Source organism: Scyliorhinus canicula, chromosome 8, assembly GCF_902713615.1.
Source record: "Scyliorhinus canicula chromosome 8, sScyCan1.1, whole genome shotgun sequence".
NCBI classification, from domain to species: domain Eukaryota; kingdom Metazoa; phylum Chordata; class Chondrichthyes; order Carcharhiniformes; family Scyliorhinidae; genus Scyliorhinus; species Scyliorhinus canicula.
Genome location: NC_052153.1, coordinates 53272268 through 53287934, shown reverse-complemented (window position 1 = coordinate 53287934; position 15667 = coordinate 53272268). Strand labels below are relative to the sequence as shown.

At 47.9% G+C, this 15667-nt stretch overlaps 1 protein-coding gene across 5 annotated transcripts in view; it reads left to right on the top strand.

Moving 5' to 3' along the window:
* Positions 1-15667, top strand: part of tmod1 (tropomodulin 1) — a 142776-nt gene that overhangs the window by 96136 nt on the left and 30973 nt on the right. For all 5 annotated transcript variants that reach the window (XM_038804588.1, XM_038804592.1, XM_038804587.1 and 2 more), the window contains exons 5-6: positions 11561-11650; positions 12267-12397. In XM_038804588.1, the coding sequence (XP_038660516.1) occupies positions 11561-11650; positions 12267-12397 (221 nt within the window). The remainder of the gene's footprint in view (positions 1-11560; positions 11651-12266; positions 12398-15667) is intronic.

Below are 15667 nucleotides of genomic sequence, written 5' to 3'. Positions count from 1 at the left end.
TGATTTTTGATCCATTGACAGAGTTCAAGGAACGTGCAGAAATTGGAGAAATTGGACCTCCGTGATGTCCTGGGCAGCACCGTGGAGTGAGTGGAGGATAGAGTAGTTGGGGTTGAAATAAAACGATAAATGTTAAAACAATTGCACAATAAAGTGAATGAAGTAGATTAATTAAAAGTGCGTATGACAAAATTTTAACGAGAAATTCAGATCGTTCATTAATCTTCACTGTTTATTTTTCAGCATTCAGTCTGTTCTTTCGCAAAACCCATGTCATCACTCATTTCATTCGCATTGTGTCTTGGATTGTAAGATCATCATCAGCCATGGAAATTCTTAATTGTTTGTGTCATGTCACAGCTGGTAAACGCGAGACTGTACGAACATGAAGGTGTGACTGTACCAGCTGGTGAATGCAGGACTGTCGCAGGCTGTGCTGCTGTTTAAGTGAATGTGTTCTGGGCTGGCTTCTTGCTGTGAAAATGTGCTGCTGCTGCCTGTTCAACAGACAGAAGATAGTTCCAAGATTTGTCTGCTTGGCCTTTTGAAACTTCAATCTGGTTAATGAGAACATTGGCACAATGCATGTTGAGCAAAGTTCCTCTCTGCTAATTTACTGATAGAGTAAGCATGAATGTAAAATTAGCACAAACAGGAATTTAATTCTCTATTTTTTATTACCTGCAGCATCTTGTTACTATAAAAGAATTCCTTCCAGTTTAAGTATGTTGAGATATAATTATTGCGACATTTTAATCTGTGACACAAGAGAGTGTTACGAAGAATTTTTTTACCCCAGTGCTGTTCCCGCTTCTCACTCCTGAATGTGATGGCTGGATGTGGTTTTTGAGTCCTGAGTAACTCCAACAAATGGGCAATTCATATGGAGGGTAACACTGTGAAGTTCAATCCTGTTCTCATCCCATACTTCCCAGAGATTTTCCAGCAGCCCCCCACCCCCTGGCCTGGGGTACAGAAGACAATATTTCAATAATTTCTGAGTGAGGTTGGCTGAATTGGTACAGACCAATTCATACCTGTCACCATTGGACCTGTCACAACTTATTATTTGCCTGATTTTGAAGCTGGTTCTATGAAGTTTTAACTAGCATTGCATAGTTCTCATATTCTCACACTAGTGGATACTGTGAAGTAGCATAAGGGCTGGGAGACTGGTTAATGGTCTGACAAGCTGCGACTGTTGCTTCACGGCCAGGGTCACAGGCACGATTCCCGGTTTGGATCACTGTTTGTGTGGAGGCTGCACGTACTCCGCGTGTCTGCGTGGGTTTCCTCCGGCTGCTCTGGTTTCCTCCCACAGGTCCCGAAAGACATGGGGCGCGATTCTCCCAGAGAGGGAGAAATCGTAAGGCTGGCGTCAAATCCGGGCGGGTTTGACGCCAGCCTCCCCCTCCCCGACCGGGAACCGATTCTGGTCCCCGGTCGGGGCTAGCATGCCGCCGCCGTAAACTCCGGCATTGGTGGGCTTAACGAATTTCGTTAAGCCCGCTTGCCAGAGTTTGCGCCGGCTGACGCGTCACATGACGTCAGCCGCGCATGCGCGGATTGGAAGACTCCAACCTGTGCATGCGCGGATGACGTCATCGCGCATTTGCGTGAAACCCGCTCATGCGCGGGCCGGGATGCCCCTCAGCCGCCCCGCGAAGTGATACAGCAGGGCGGCGGAAGGACAAAGAGTGCGCGGGTATCGGACCCGCTGCCCGCGATCGGTGGGCACCGATCGCGGGCCCATGGCACCCTTGGCACGGCCGTGGTACTGCCGTGCCAATCGGTGCCATGGTTTTAAAAATCGGGACTTTACGGCCGTTTTTACGAACGGCCAGACCAGATGTGTTTGCCGTTCGTAAAAACAGCCGTAAAGGGCTGGGAACTCGGCCCATCGGCCAGCTGAGAATCGCTGCTGGCCGTAAAAAAACGGCGGCAGCGATTCGTATCGGGAGTCGGGCGTGGGGGGGGGGGGGGAGAATAGCGGGAGGGCGTCAGACTAGCGTGGCCGTAAAATTTTACGAACCCCGCTATTCTCCGCACCGTCGTGAGTGTGGAGAATTGCGCCCATGCTGTTAGGCGAATTAGACATTCTGAATTCTCCCTCTGTGTACCCAAAGAGGCGCCGGAATGTGGCGACTAGGGGATTTTCACAGTAACTTCATTGCAGTGTTAATGTAAGCCTACTTCTGACAATAAGATCATTATTATAAATTCTCCTTGTATGGTTGAAACAATATTTATACCAGCCAGTAAGGTGGTTAGCCCTATTATAATACTAGGACTGTGTAAGTTCCCAAAACCTTAAAGGTGATAGAAGCCACCCACGAGGTTCCTGCTAGATTTAGAATGAAAGCTCTCGGGCTAAACTTTCATGGAGTTGCGCCACTCTGGAGGCCTTTGGAAATGGTGGATGGGATCAGGATGCTGAGGTCGTGCCCCTATTTCTGGCAGATTGCATTACTGCCAGTAGGGTAAAGGGGATGGGGCTGTGACTTGCACAAGCGGGAAACACAAACTTAGCAGGGCTGTTTGAAATCAGTGCTGAGTTCAAACATACCCATTTTTGCTGTTCCGAGGGCCTTAACCCAGAGTGTTGGTGTCACATTTCGATGGAGGAGATGAAAGCACTCTTGAAGGGCAGAAAAGGTCTGTTTCAAGTACTATGATCTGAAATGATTTAAAAATCCAGCTATTTAAAAATAAATCTAACTAAACCACAGCTGTCAGTTAGAGAAAAAAACAAAGACATGAAGACTGCTGTGCATTGGTTAACAGGTCATTTGGTGCAGCTTGAAGAACAACATTACCATCTGTTTCTGCAGCCTCAATTGACTTTGTTGATGACTTTTCCCAAGGCCTGTTATTATAGCTGAGCTATTGAGAATTTTTTGATTGTGTTTCAAAGGTACTTATCTCAGCAGGGAGGCTAAATTCACCGTTTAATGACAATTCTGAGATAGGAATTCTGAATAGGAATTTGTTTTGTAACAGTACTTTTCACTGTATACTAATACATGTGACAATAATAAATCAAATCAAATCAAAATCAAAACAGATTGACCACTTGGGATTTAAAATATTTGGGTTTCACAAGTTTTCGATATCAAGTGTGTATGAGTGAGAGTAATATTAGATTGTTAGGATTTGTTTTCATCTCCACCTGGCTCCTGAGGTCTCCCCATAATGGATACTGGGTGAGTGGCTATAGTGGTATGGGGATATGATGTGGCATGGAAGTGATACGGGGAATGAGGGAGGTGTGTCAGTGGATGTTTGGGGTGAAGGTTAGAGGACCTAACAGGCTTTTATAAAACTGGGCAAAAATCTCACCAACCCACCTCAACACTCTCTGCCTCCATGTCTGCTGCCAAACTGCCTCCAGAGGCTCCAGGCCTGACTCAATTATGCCATAATTGCATCAGGAGCAAAAATTGTGTGTGACTGTGCCCTTTCTATCAAGACGGGTTAGCTGGGTCAGGATATTTCCTGACTTGAGCTACCCACTCTGGAATCAGGCATCTGGTCTCCAGTTACAGGAACTGGCTGGAGCAGCGTTTGAATCCAGATCCTACTGACTCAGATATTAAAAGGCTGCCACAGAGTCCTGCCTCTAGCACAATGGTTTTAAATAACGCAAAAGATCTTGGAAATTTAACACTGGACAACATTCTGCAATCTTCTGCACTGTTTGCACCAAGTTAAAGAGAAAGTAGCGTAATCAAACAAACACCAAGCAAAAGAAAAAGGTGTGGATGTTGGAAATATTCAGGCCTGGTAGAATCTGTAGAGACAAGTTAATGGACATGACTTAACCACGGTGTTGCACCTGACGCGGATATGGGCGCACCGGTTAAATATCAGTAAATGCCAAAATCGAGATTCGCGCCGTTCGAGATTTTCCATCTCATCGGCCCGCTCACGTTTCCAGATTCGCCCAACTATGGCGAGGATTTCATCAACCCCAATTCACATTAATTTCCATCCACTCATGAGATTGAAGATGAATGTAATGGCCTTCCAGGAATTAACCAAGTCCCCAGCGCGATATCATGCATGCGTCGTTTAATACTCCTTTTTTTAAATGTGAAGCTGCCACAATGGCGGCTGAGGGGAACTGATGAGGTGACCAGCCATTTCCATTTTCGGGCATGCAGCTCAAGTGCAGTGGAGCTGCTGCACCAGTGGTTGGAGAGGTGGGGGACTTCTCGGGGTTGGGGTTGGACTTGGTCAGGAGGTTGTAGCATTCCAGGTTGGGAGTCCCCGGGGGAGTGCACGGTGAGGGGCTTTTCGTCTGTGAGGCCTTCAAGCCAACTTTAAATATTGTGGATACCCATAACAGGCAACTAGAACTGCTGCCTCTCTGTCCTATCAAACACTTCCAGGACAGAGCCCTGTTCTTGGTTATATGCTGATGGTCACTTTAACTCCCTTTGACTGTGAGTAGCCTCCAACTTCACAGATGTAGGCTAATAAGGAATTGGCCTTGTTAGTTGTAAGAGTACTTCACAGCTGCAGGTTATGTTTGCTGCTGCTCCTGCTGGTGGCTGCAGATGCCTGGAGGCTGTTGTTGCTGTTTCTTTCCTTTTCTGTAGCTTGATAGAAGGACACATGTTTTCAAGATATCTGGGCCCTGAAACAGTGGGCTCAGGGGGAGTACAGAAGGCAATCTGGTTTGAAGCAAGAAGACGCAACAGGACTTAATGTGCAACATTGTTCCAAATGGGCCAATTGCTAATGCCATTGAAGAAATGCTTTTGCAGATTGCTGTTGTTGTGGTGAGTGCTGCATTTAACTGGCGCTGCACCATAGGGTCGAACACGCTGGAAGTCCAGAATGTTCAATTGCACCTTAAACGTCAATGGACGACAGGATTTGGTTGCGGTGAGATAGGCCCGTGTGGGAGGGCCTGCTGCACAGCTGCGGCTCCTGGATGGAGAATGGCACTGATATGTGGCACAAGTCACATTGATAGACAAATCATTTCTACGGCATGATAACACATTCTCAGGCTTATCCATAGTTTCTATTGATAAACCTGCAAGGGGTGATATTGTGAGTTTGTTTGTTTTTTTGTGAAAATGGGCTGATGTAACTTTGTATTGGTACCAATATGGAACGGTGACGTTTGCTGGTTACTTAATGGTTGGTATGATATGTGGAATATTTCGTAGTTGATTTTCAAAATCTTTGTTTTTTTTTTTTTACTTTTTAATTTTTAGAAATAAATTTAGAGCGCCCAATTCTTTTTTTTTCCAATTAAGGGGCAATTTAGCATGTCTAATCCACCTACCCTGCACATCTTTGGGTTGCGGGAGTGAAACACATGCAATCACGAAGGGAATGTGCAAACTCCACATGGACAGTGACCCAGGGCTGGGAATGAATCCGGGTCCTCAGTGCCGTTTTTTTGAAGCCTGAACACTTTGCCTGATCTCCAGAAACATCATTATCATAGAGGCAGCAGCTAACAATCAAACACTCAAGAGCTGGGCTTCTGCACTGGGCAATATCCTCGCAACCAAAGGGTGACTGTGTCGATGAGGGGAGGGCACCTGAGCATGGTCTCCATAATGTTCCCTCATGGGTCTGGGGTCGAGGCGCTCCTGATGTTTGTGTGGGCGGTGGGGGAGCGAGTGAGCAGAGCGAGATACTCCAGGATAACTGGCTCGCTGGATGGCACTGTGAGAGAAGGCGGGACATGTAAGAGTGGAAGAGGCTTGGAGGATTTGAGGGTCGCAGGGAGACGTCCTAACTGATTGTGGGTCTCTCTCCTTCTCCAATTTCTTACAGATGCCAAAATTGATGGTGGTGTCGGTCTCGCAGGGGTTGTCCTCGCGGTGCAAGTGGCAGCCCAGGGGGCCAGATACAAGAAAAGACAGCAGCATCGACACAGGCTAGAGGCGGCACCCTGTGTGCAGGGGACCGCTGCACACTCTGAAGACCCGGCAGCCCATTAGGCCGAGGAGAAGCCCAGAGGGGGGCGTCAGCAATGGCCCAAGGTGTATAGGCTTCGTTGGTCTTTCAAGGCGATGACGGACAGCATGTGCCACAGCAGTCTCCATCTCAACAAAGAAGACAGTGCAGCACCTGTGCCATGTCCTCATGGACTTGACATCCCGTGGAGGAGGAGAACAAAAGCTCTTGGTGCCCTTGAACCACTATGCCACCATTTCATTCCAGGGCTCGAGTGGGGATTTGTGTGGCATTTCACAAGCTACAGCCCACAAGTGCATGCATGAGGTCACGGATGCCCTGTATGCCCAGGCATCATTCTTAATCGGCGGGATTCTCCCGTACCCGGCGGGGCAGGGGGTCCCAGCGGGACAGAGTGGCATGAACCACTCCGGCGTCAGCCCGCCCCAAAGGTGCGGAATCCTCCGCACCTTCAGGCGCTAGGCCGGCGCAGGAGTGGCTTGCGCCCTGCCGGCCGGCGGGAAAGGCCGTTGGCGCGCGCCAGATGGGGCCGAAGGGACTGGGCCAGCTGGCGCAAGTCCACACATGCACGGGGCCTCAGCGGCTGCTGATGTCATCCCCGTGCATGCGCAGTGGGGGGTTTCACCTACGCGTCGGCCATCGCGTCGGCTGACACGGCCAACGCTTAGGAAAAGAGTGCCCCCACGGCACAGGCCCGCCCGCGGATCAGTAGGCCCTGATCACAGGCCAGGCCACCGTGGGGGCACCTCCCGGGACCAGATCGCCCCGCGGCCCCCCCCCCCGGACCCCGGAGCCCGCCAGCGCCACCAGGTCCCGCCGGTAGGGGACCTAGTCTAATGTACGCCGGCGGGACTGCCAAAGAACCAGCGGGACTTCGGCCCATCGCGGGTCGGAGTATCTCCGGGGGGCCACTACAAGCGGCTGCCGACCGGCACGGCGCGATTCCCGTCCCCACCGAATCTCCAGTGGCGGTGAATTCGGCGGACGGCGGGGGCATGATTCACGCCCCCCCCCCCGGCGATTCTCCGACCCGGCGGGGGATTGGAGAATCCCGCCCAATGAATTTTGAGCTGGACCACGCCCATGAAGATGCCCGGGCTGCAGGAGTCTCCATCATCGTCAGGACGCCCCAGGTCCAGGGGGTAATTGATAGCATGTGTGTTAACGTACGTGCACCGGGGCATCAGGGATGTCCTTCATTAACGGCAAGCATTCCACTCCCTGATTGTTCAACTCGTGTGCAACCACCACTTCCAAATCATGCACATGTGTGCACGTTACTCAAGGAGTGTGCATGACAGCTACATCCTGGGACATTCGGAGATCCCAGGCATCTTCAAAGACCATCCCAGAATGATTGGTTGGCTCTTGGGGGATGAGGGGACCCAGCTGAGGTCCTGGCTGAAGACACCAATGCAGAGGACGGAGACTGAAGGCGGAGTCCTGATATAACGAGGCCCATGTTGCCACCCATGCTGTCATTGAGCGGTGCATCGGATTTCTCAAAATGCAGTTCCAATGCCTGGACCACTCTGGTTGTGCATTGCAGTATACCTCCCAGAGGGTCTCCCGCTTTGTGGTGGTCTGCTGCGCCCTTCATAACCAGGCACAGCTGCGGGGCGACATGGTGGAGGAGGAGCAGTGACATGCGGCCTCATCTGAGGAGGAGACAAAGCAGGAGGGGATGGAGGATGAATGGGGAGGACCCGCAGGAGGAGCCGGAGGATGGAGGACAGGCGGCGGAAAGGGTCCGCCATGCCCAGAGGACCAGGGAGGCCCTCCTCTGATGTCAGGAGGGAGGGTTTCAGAAGAACTGGAGACTACCGTTGTCTCCTTGGTGATTGGCCCCAGTTGGCCTCCAGCACATCCTCCTCCCGGACAGTGCCCGTAGTGCCCTGGGGGTCCCAGTGCACACAGAGGATACTTTTTGAAATTTTGTTTCGGGGTTTATCTGTGCTTTCTCACTGAAAGGGTCATTTGTGTCTGGAACTGGAAGAGTCCGGAAACAGACCAAGAGACGGCTTCTGGCACTTGGTGGTGGGAAGCAGCTGGAATGCATGACTGGCATTGCCACTGTTTAGAAGATCTGTGGCGTTGTGTTAAGTTATAGTGTTTGCTTTGTTTAACTTGTGTTTAACTTGGCAGCAGGGTAGCATGGTGGTTAGCATAAATGCTTCACAGCTCCAGGGTCCCAGGTTCGATTCCCGGCTGGGTCACTGTCTGTGTGGAGTCTGCACGTCCTCCCCCTGTGTGCGTGGGTTTCCTCCGGGTGCTCCGGTTTCCTCCCACAGTCCAAAGATGTGCGGGTTAGGTGGATTGGCCATGCTAAATTGCCCGTAGTGTCCTAATAAAAGTAAGGTTGGGGGGGGGGTTGTTGGGTTATGGGTGGATACGTGGGTTTGAGAAGGGTGATCATGGCTCGGCACAACATTGAGGGCCGAAGGGCCTGTTCTGTGCTGTACTGTTCTATGTTCTATGTTCTATGTGTGTGGTGATATGTTTATGGATTATATTATAGATGGATGGTGTGCGACCTCCAAACCAGCAGGTGGCAGTACAGACACACCATGTGGTCTCTAGACCAAGGTTATGTGACCTGTGACTCCGATATAAGAGGAGACACATCTGGCCATCTTCAGAAGAAGATTGAGAGGGTAATAAGACATACATGTGAATGGTCAGTGCTAGGTGGAAGTTCCAGAGGAGTAGTTAGCAGACTCCATGATAACGTGCTCTTTATCAGACTGCTATCTTACCACACAAGACTCAATGTAAGATTCTGGTTTGGACACGTCGAAGTGTTTGGTGGGTTCCTTTGCAAAGTACAAAGGACCAAATACAACATCATGTACAGTATTTTTTTTTGTTTAAACGTGAAATCTTGTGGTGTAATACTTTCAGTTAATAACTGGGAACTCAAACTTCTTTTAAAAATGTTATTTATCTCTAGTGAGATCCTAAAATTTGGATAGTATCAAATGAAAATCTAGAAGTGAGGTATTGTGATGCTAATTACAGCGCTCCTCTGTTTTAAATGATGCATCTTTCTCAGCAAGGTGGCTGCAAGTGATAAAAGAGTAAAGTTTGCAGCATTGAAAATCATCTTCAATCCTTCATTCATCCTTTTACTTTTCTGTTACTATTTCTGCTGCTTAGCGCAATGTTCTACATACTGTAATGTCCTTAATAGAAGAAGCCATAATTTATACGATTTCATGCAGATACACATCAAATCTCTCCGCTAGCAGAGGGCTATCAGGAGTCAACTGTGTCTTCTGATTTGAAGTAAGAATGCAATGAGGCCCAAGCTTGAGAGTCCACAATTGTGAGATACTAAAGGGAGAGTTGGAAAATTCATCTCACCAGATACTAGTGAAAGGACACCAAGAAATCTCGTACCTCAGAGAATAGCGTGAACACCGAGGAGAATCAAAGCAAATTTTTGAGAGCTTGGAGAAGTGAAGGAACCCTCAAGATATGTAAAATAAAGCAGAACTCTTTGGTCAAAATTAAGTGGAATGGGAAGTATGCCGTTGAGTGCACATTTTTACGAAATAAAGGAGCAAATCTTACGGTCTCCAGATCAGTGACTGAAGATGATCTTCAGGACCCTGTGGAAGCACTGATGCACGACTGGCATTGCCACTGCTTGGACGATCTGCCCCATCGTGTTGCGTTATAGCATTCTCTTTGATTAACTCTTGTACAGTATTCTTTTTGTTTTAACATTAAAATCTTGTGGCATAATACTTTCAGTTAATAACTGAGAACCCAAACTTCTTTTTTTAAAAGTTATAGATTTCTACTGAGATCCTAATATTTGTATGGCATCAAATGAAAATCTAGAAGTGAGGTATTGTGGTGCTAAATACAGCGCTCCTCTGTTTTAAATGGTGCATCTTTCTCAGCAAGTCGGCACAAGTGATAAAAGAATAAAGTTTGCAGCATTGAAAAAAATCATCTTCAATCCTTTAGTCATCTTTTTATTTTCCTGTTACTATTTTTGCAGCTCAACACAATATTCTACATACTGTAATGTTCTTAATAGAAGGAACCATAATTTATGTGATTTCATGCAGATATACATCAAACCTCTCCATCATCAGCCTCTTCACACTCCCTCCTGCTATAAAACACACTCTATAGTTTGACAAGGCTTTTACTTTCTGGTTCCAATACCTCCTTACGCGGCTTGGTGTCAAATTCTGTGAAGTATGGAATTTCCGCTGCTGCGTTGGAATTTCCGCTGCAGCCTTCCCGCAGGATATAGGACAGGGTGGTCTTGGGCATGTGGGTAGGAGACGGAAAGGTATCAGACATATACTAGGAGCTGCAGGAGGCGGAGGAGCTGAAGGGCAAGTGGGAGGAGGAACTGGGTGAGGAGCTGGATGAGGGCCTGTGGGCGGACGCCCTGGACAGGGTCAATTCCTCCTCATCTTGTGCCAGGCTTAGCTTGATTCAGTTTAAGGTGGTCCACCGGGCGCACATAACAGCGGCAAGAATGAGCAAGTTCTTTGGGGTGGAGGACAGGTGTGTGAGGTGTTCAGGGAGCCCAGCAAACCATGTCCATATGTTTTGGGCATGCCCGGCGCTTAAAGAATTCTGGCGAGGCTTTGCAAAGGCTATGTCCAAGGTCTTGGACACTCAGGTAAAACCGAGTTGGGGGACAGCGATATTTGGGGTGTCAGAAGATCCGGGAGTGCAGGAGCCGAAAGAGGCTGGAGTCCTGACCTTTGCCTCCTTGGTAGCCCAGAGACGGATCTTGTTAATGTGGAGGGATGCAAAATCCCCAAGTGTGGAGACTTGGGTTAGTAACATGGCTGGGTTTCTAAGTTTGGAAAGGATAAAGTTTGCTTTGAGAGGGTCCTTGCTGGGGTTCTCCAGGCAGTGGCAACCGTTCCTTGACTTTCTGCGGAACGTTAAGTGAGGAGGTCAGCAGCAGCAGCAAACCGGGGGGAGGGGGGGGTGGGGGAAGGTGGGGAACTGTATGGGTTGTGGATGGATTTCTCGTTAATTTTTTTCCTCCTTTTGGTAGTGGTTTCGTAAAAATTCTGTAAAATCTTGAATAAAAACAAGTTTTTAAAAAAAAATTTCTGTGAAGTACCTTGGGATGTTTTACTATGTTAAAGGTCTTATATAAATGAAAGTTGCTCTGGAAGAAGGATGGAAGCAGATATATATATTAGAAGTATCACCACCCTGTCTTGGGTTAGTTGTTCCTTCATTATCACTGGGTCAAAATCCTTCAAGTTCCTAATTTAACAGCCTTGTTGAGGTGCCTTCATCACACAGATTGCAGTGATGGAAAAAAGGAGGTCACCGCCACCTTCATAAGGACAATCTGGGATGGTAAATGAATGCAACACCCATACCCTGAGAGGTAATAGTTAAATAAAAACGGAGCTGTCAATTTGCTGAAAATGTTGGGGCGTCAGTGATTTACAAACTTAACTGAGAGTTAATTTGAATGAGAAGATCCGCACTCTGCTAATTCTTGATTTCTGAGCTGCGATGTGGTTCACCTTTTCCTGCTTTTTCTGCATTGAGTGCCTGAAGTTCGATCACTTTACAGTCTCTGTTTCCTTTAACCTTGCGTGCCTTTTTGTTTTCTTTTTAGCCATCCTTGGCATGCACACGCTGATGAGCAACCAGCAATATTATGAAGCCCTTGCCAGTAGCACCATAGTGAACAAGGAAGGCCTTAACAGTGAGTAAAATTTAAAGTTGTGTAGAACAGCATTTTAAAGGCTGGGGTTGTTCTGTGTCAGATCCCAGGTTGGTTGAAAATGTGTTATTGATAAATGTAACTATATTTTCAGTACAGTGCTAGCTCAAAATGAAATGGTTTATTTTAGGTATTTAAATCTATTCATTCTATATAATGCTATTATAGATAGAATGATATTTCGGGTTGACAGACCATCTATTTAAAATGCCTGAGTCATTACCATCCAGACAGTCATATCCATTAATGAGACTGGCAGGGCGAGGTAACTCCTCGTCCATGTAGGTGTCAGAGTTGAGCTGCTTACACTCTGAGGAGAAACTTTGGGATTTGTCAGCTGGTGCCATTCTTACCAACGTTCCTGGATCTGGGTACAGAATAATGTTGGAATGGTGAATGAGCTAGTACCATTCTTACCCATGTTCCATGCTTCCAACATCGGTCCTGGTCGGCAGCATGTAGAATTTTCGTAAATTAATAGGATATTTTGCCTAAATTATTGAACTTCATCGAGCGTTAATGGTGAGCAGTTTTATGTTGGAAAATAATTATTTTGCAGTACCTGCTTGTCAACACTCAGCTTGTCTCCCTTGATCAGGTGTCATTCAACCCACTCAGTATAAGCCGGTTCCAGATGAGCTGCCAAACTCTACAGATGTGGAAGAAACCCTAAAGCAAGTTATGGAAAATGACCCTGAGCTTGAGGAGGTTAACCTCAATAATATAAAGGTGATTGCAGACACTTTGTTGTTCTTCACTAAGCCGGGCTGCCAAATTTTTCTTCAACATAACTGATGAACAAAGAATAAGGAGGGACTACTAGACATAGTAAAAAATATCACAGACCCATGTTGAGGCATTTCGAATGCTTGTGATAACAATTTACATGGAGGGTGCCGAGAGATTGTCATGGGGCGAGCCAGGGTAATGCATTCTAGTTAATTATATTTTAAGGAGGTTCAATTAGCTATTTCTTTCAGTTTTACTTATTTTTGTTTCATTTTCACAAATATAATTTTATTAAATGAAAGTGCATCTATTTGCACAGGAACAGAAAAGGGCAGTTTAGTCCCTTGAATTTGTTCTGCCCATAACGCGGAGTTTTCAAACTCAGGGTCGCGACTCACAAGTCGGTCGCAGGCGGGTGCCAGCAGGGTTACGGAGCGATCAGCACCACCGTCCCCACGGTGATCCCAAACGCGGGAGAAGCGCCCAACAGCCACTACCAGCTTTTACAATGAGAATTGCGGCCACTGCCACTTATTAAATGGAGATAGGCTGTGTGGAGTCTTCCAGCCAGAAGCGACTGCAAAGAGAGCAGGTCACGCACCCTGCTCGTAGAATTGACCTGATGCATCATCCAGGGATGTACTATTGGCGCCAAAGCAGCAAGCAGAGTTTCTTCGATTTTGCAGCTGCTGACAAGCAAGGCAAGTGAACTGTGAACAATCAATGGTTTTCTTAAAAGTCAGAGACTGCCAGAGACTCTAATAGGCAGTTTACTGATTGGACAGGACCTCACAACAGAATCTGCTGGAGAGAGCTGCGCAGGAGAGTCCAGAACAGGACCGAGGTTTATGGCCCCAAATATATAAACTTACTCAGAACAAAGAAATATAAAGATGATTTCTTGAGATATGGTTTTCTCAATTGTGACACTGTAAATAAGGAGGCAAAGCCTCTGTGTATTATATGCAGGGAATTACTGGCAAATGAGAGAAGTTTCAGAATTTGAAAGAGAAGTGATGTGTGAAAAATTCCTTTTCAAGTTGAGACTCCAGAGTCAGTCATTAACTTAGAACTGACTTCAAATTAAAAGACTACGCTGCTGCAGCTTACCTCTAATACCACATTTAGCACCAAAAGCCCTCAAGGCTGTCAGCATTCTGGTGTAGCATCTCTCAGGAATATCCAGTGCTGAGTAAAATACGCATTTTGTTGCTATTGCCCTTCACGACCAGCTACATGTGAGAGGTTGGATTTTCCATTTTCATAAAGGTGAAGACAGCACAAAGAAATTGATTGAAGTCTGCACCTGATATGCACATTGTCCTCTGCTCCTTTAAACCAGATTCATGTGAGATTGTGAGGAAAAAGCAGGCTCCCCTTTCGCAATAAAAGATAGGTGAACATGTGTGTTGCGACAGTCGGTCAGCGTATGTCACAAAGGTGATTTGGCGTGTTTTGCAGAGGTTGACCCAGCATGAGTCACAAAGGTTGGTCAATTGCCAAAAGTGGGTCAGACGACAAAAAGTTTGAAAAACACTGCCACAACTGAGCTGCCACTTAACTCCATTTTAGTTTTGCCTCATATCACATTTGGCGAACAAAAATCTATTAATTTCAGATTTAAAGTTAACAATAGATCTATCACATTCTTCCTTGATAAAGAAGATTCTGGGCTGGATTCTCCATCGGCCGATGCTGGAATTGGAAATCGCGATCAGGCGGAGAATACGGCGTCAGCCGAAGTAGATGCCGGCACCGGGAGCTTTTCTTCGGTGTCTAGACAGAAGTGTGAAAGCATCCTAGATCACACATATGGTAAATGCTGTCGATATATTATTAACATGCCTGTCCCAGTATTCTCTGGGGCTCCTGCGATGCTCCATCTCCGCCAGGAGGAAATCCGGCAGCGAGATTCACTTGTGGTTTTAAATATTGTGAAACCGGCGTTGTGGTTGCTGAGGGAGAGAAAGGAGGTAGGACCTGTTCCCAGAGGTACGACTGTGGGTTGCTGGCTGGGTGTTGGTGCCACACAAGGCCGGTGAGAGTAGGGGGGCGGTTAACCAGGGAATGGGCCATGAGGTTGGGATGTCCTCCCAGGACCGAGGTATCCAGGCACTGACCACCATTACTGCAAAGTCCACGGCAGCCATCCTGCTGCATACCCCACTGACTGGCCACTGTGGCACATGGATGTGCAGAGCGACACCGGCCATATGGGTGCCCCCAGCCACCTCCACAACCCGGTGCCACCCTGCCGCTAACTCGCAAGGGGACACCCACAGTAGTTCCACTAGGACAGGTGGACGGGGTCCGCCGAGCATACCCCTCACATGGGTAGCACCAGACATCAGTGCACCTGCCGGTAGGATGCATACCGGCCACTAACAGGGCCAGGAGTGCGGTGTGGAGGGCAGAGTGCCAGGGGTGGGTGTGGGGATGGGGGACGGCCACCTTTTAACCCATTGGACCTGATTGGGCATAGGGGTACACACATTGCTAACATGCCTGCCTTTTATCCACTGCAGAGAATGGATTTAGGGATCCAACCAGGAATGGTTGGCATCTGTCTTGCCTCTGCAGCCCTGGGGGAAGCACTAAGGCTGTACGAGTGAGCTGCTTGGGGATGACCCTGCAGCTGCAGAGCTTGCCCCAGAGGAGCAGGATCCAGCCAGTGAGGATAGAGAGCCGTTCACCAAACAGACCGAGGAAGAGCTGGGAAGGAGGCACTGCATTAAGGTCTCGTGTACTGGCAGTGCCTGCCCTTCGAGGAGCTGCCAGACTGGGCATGTTGCCGAAGGCTCCGGTTGAGCAGGGGGAACCGTACGCCATATCTGCTGGATCATGACGCACCTGGAACCGCGGGGCTATGGAGGAGGACACCCGCTCTCAGTGGCCACCAAGGTGATGGTCGCCCTGAACGTTTACACCATGGGGTCCTTCCAGTGCCAAGTGGAGACCTGTCTGGGATCTCGCAGGCATTGGTGCAGAGGTGCATCCATGCTGTCAAAGAGACCCCATATACCCAGTCGGCACAATATAATAATAATCTTCATTGTCACAAGTAGGCTTACATTAACACTGCAATGAAGTTACTGTGAAAAGCCCCTATATATTGTAGCCACCTGGGGTGGCCACTGCCCAACACAAAATGGAAGATTGCAAGGAATGCAGGGAAAATGGACATGTTGTAAAGCAAGCAGCTTGCAAAGCGCTTGTATATTTGGACTGCTGCAGAAACCAGACAGCACTGTGAAAAGAAACCAGTTAACA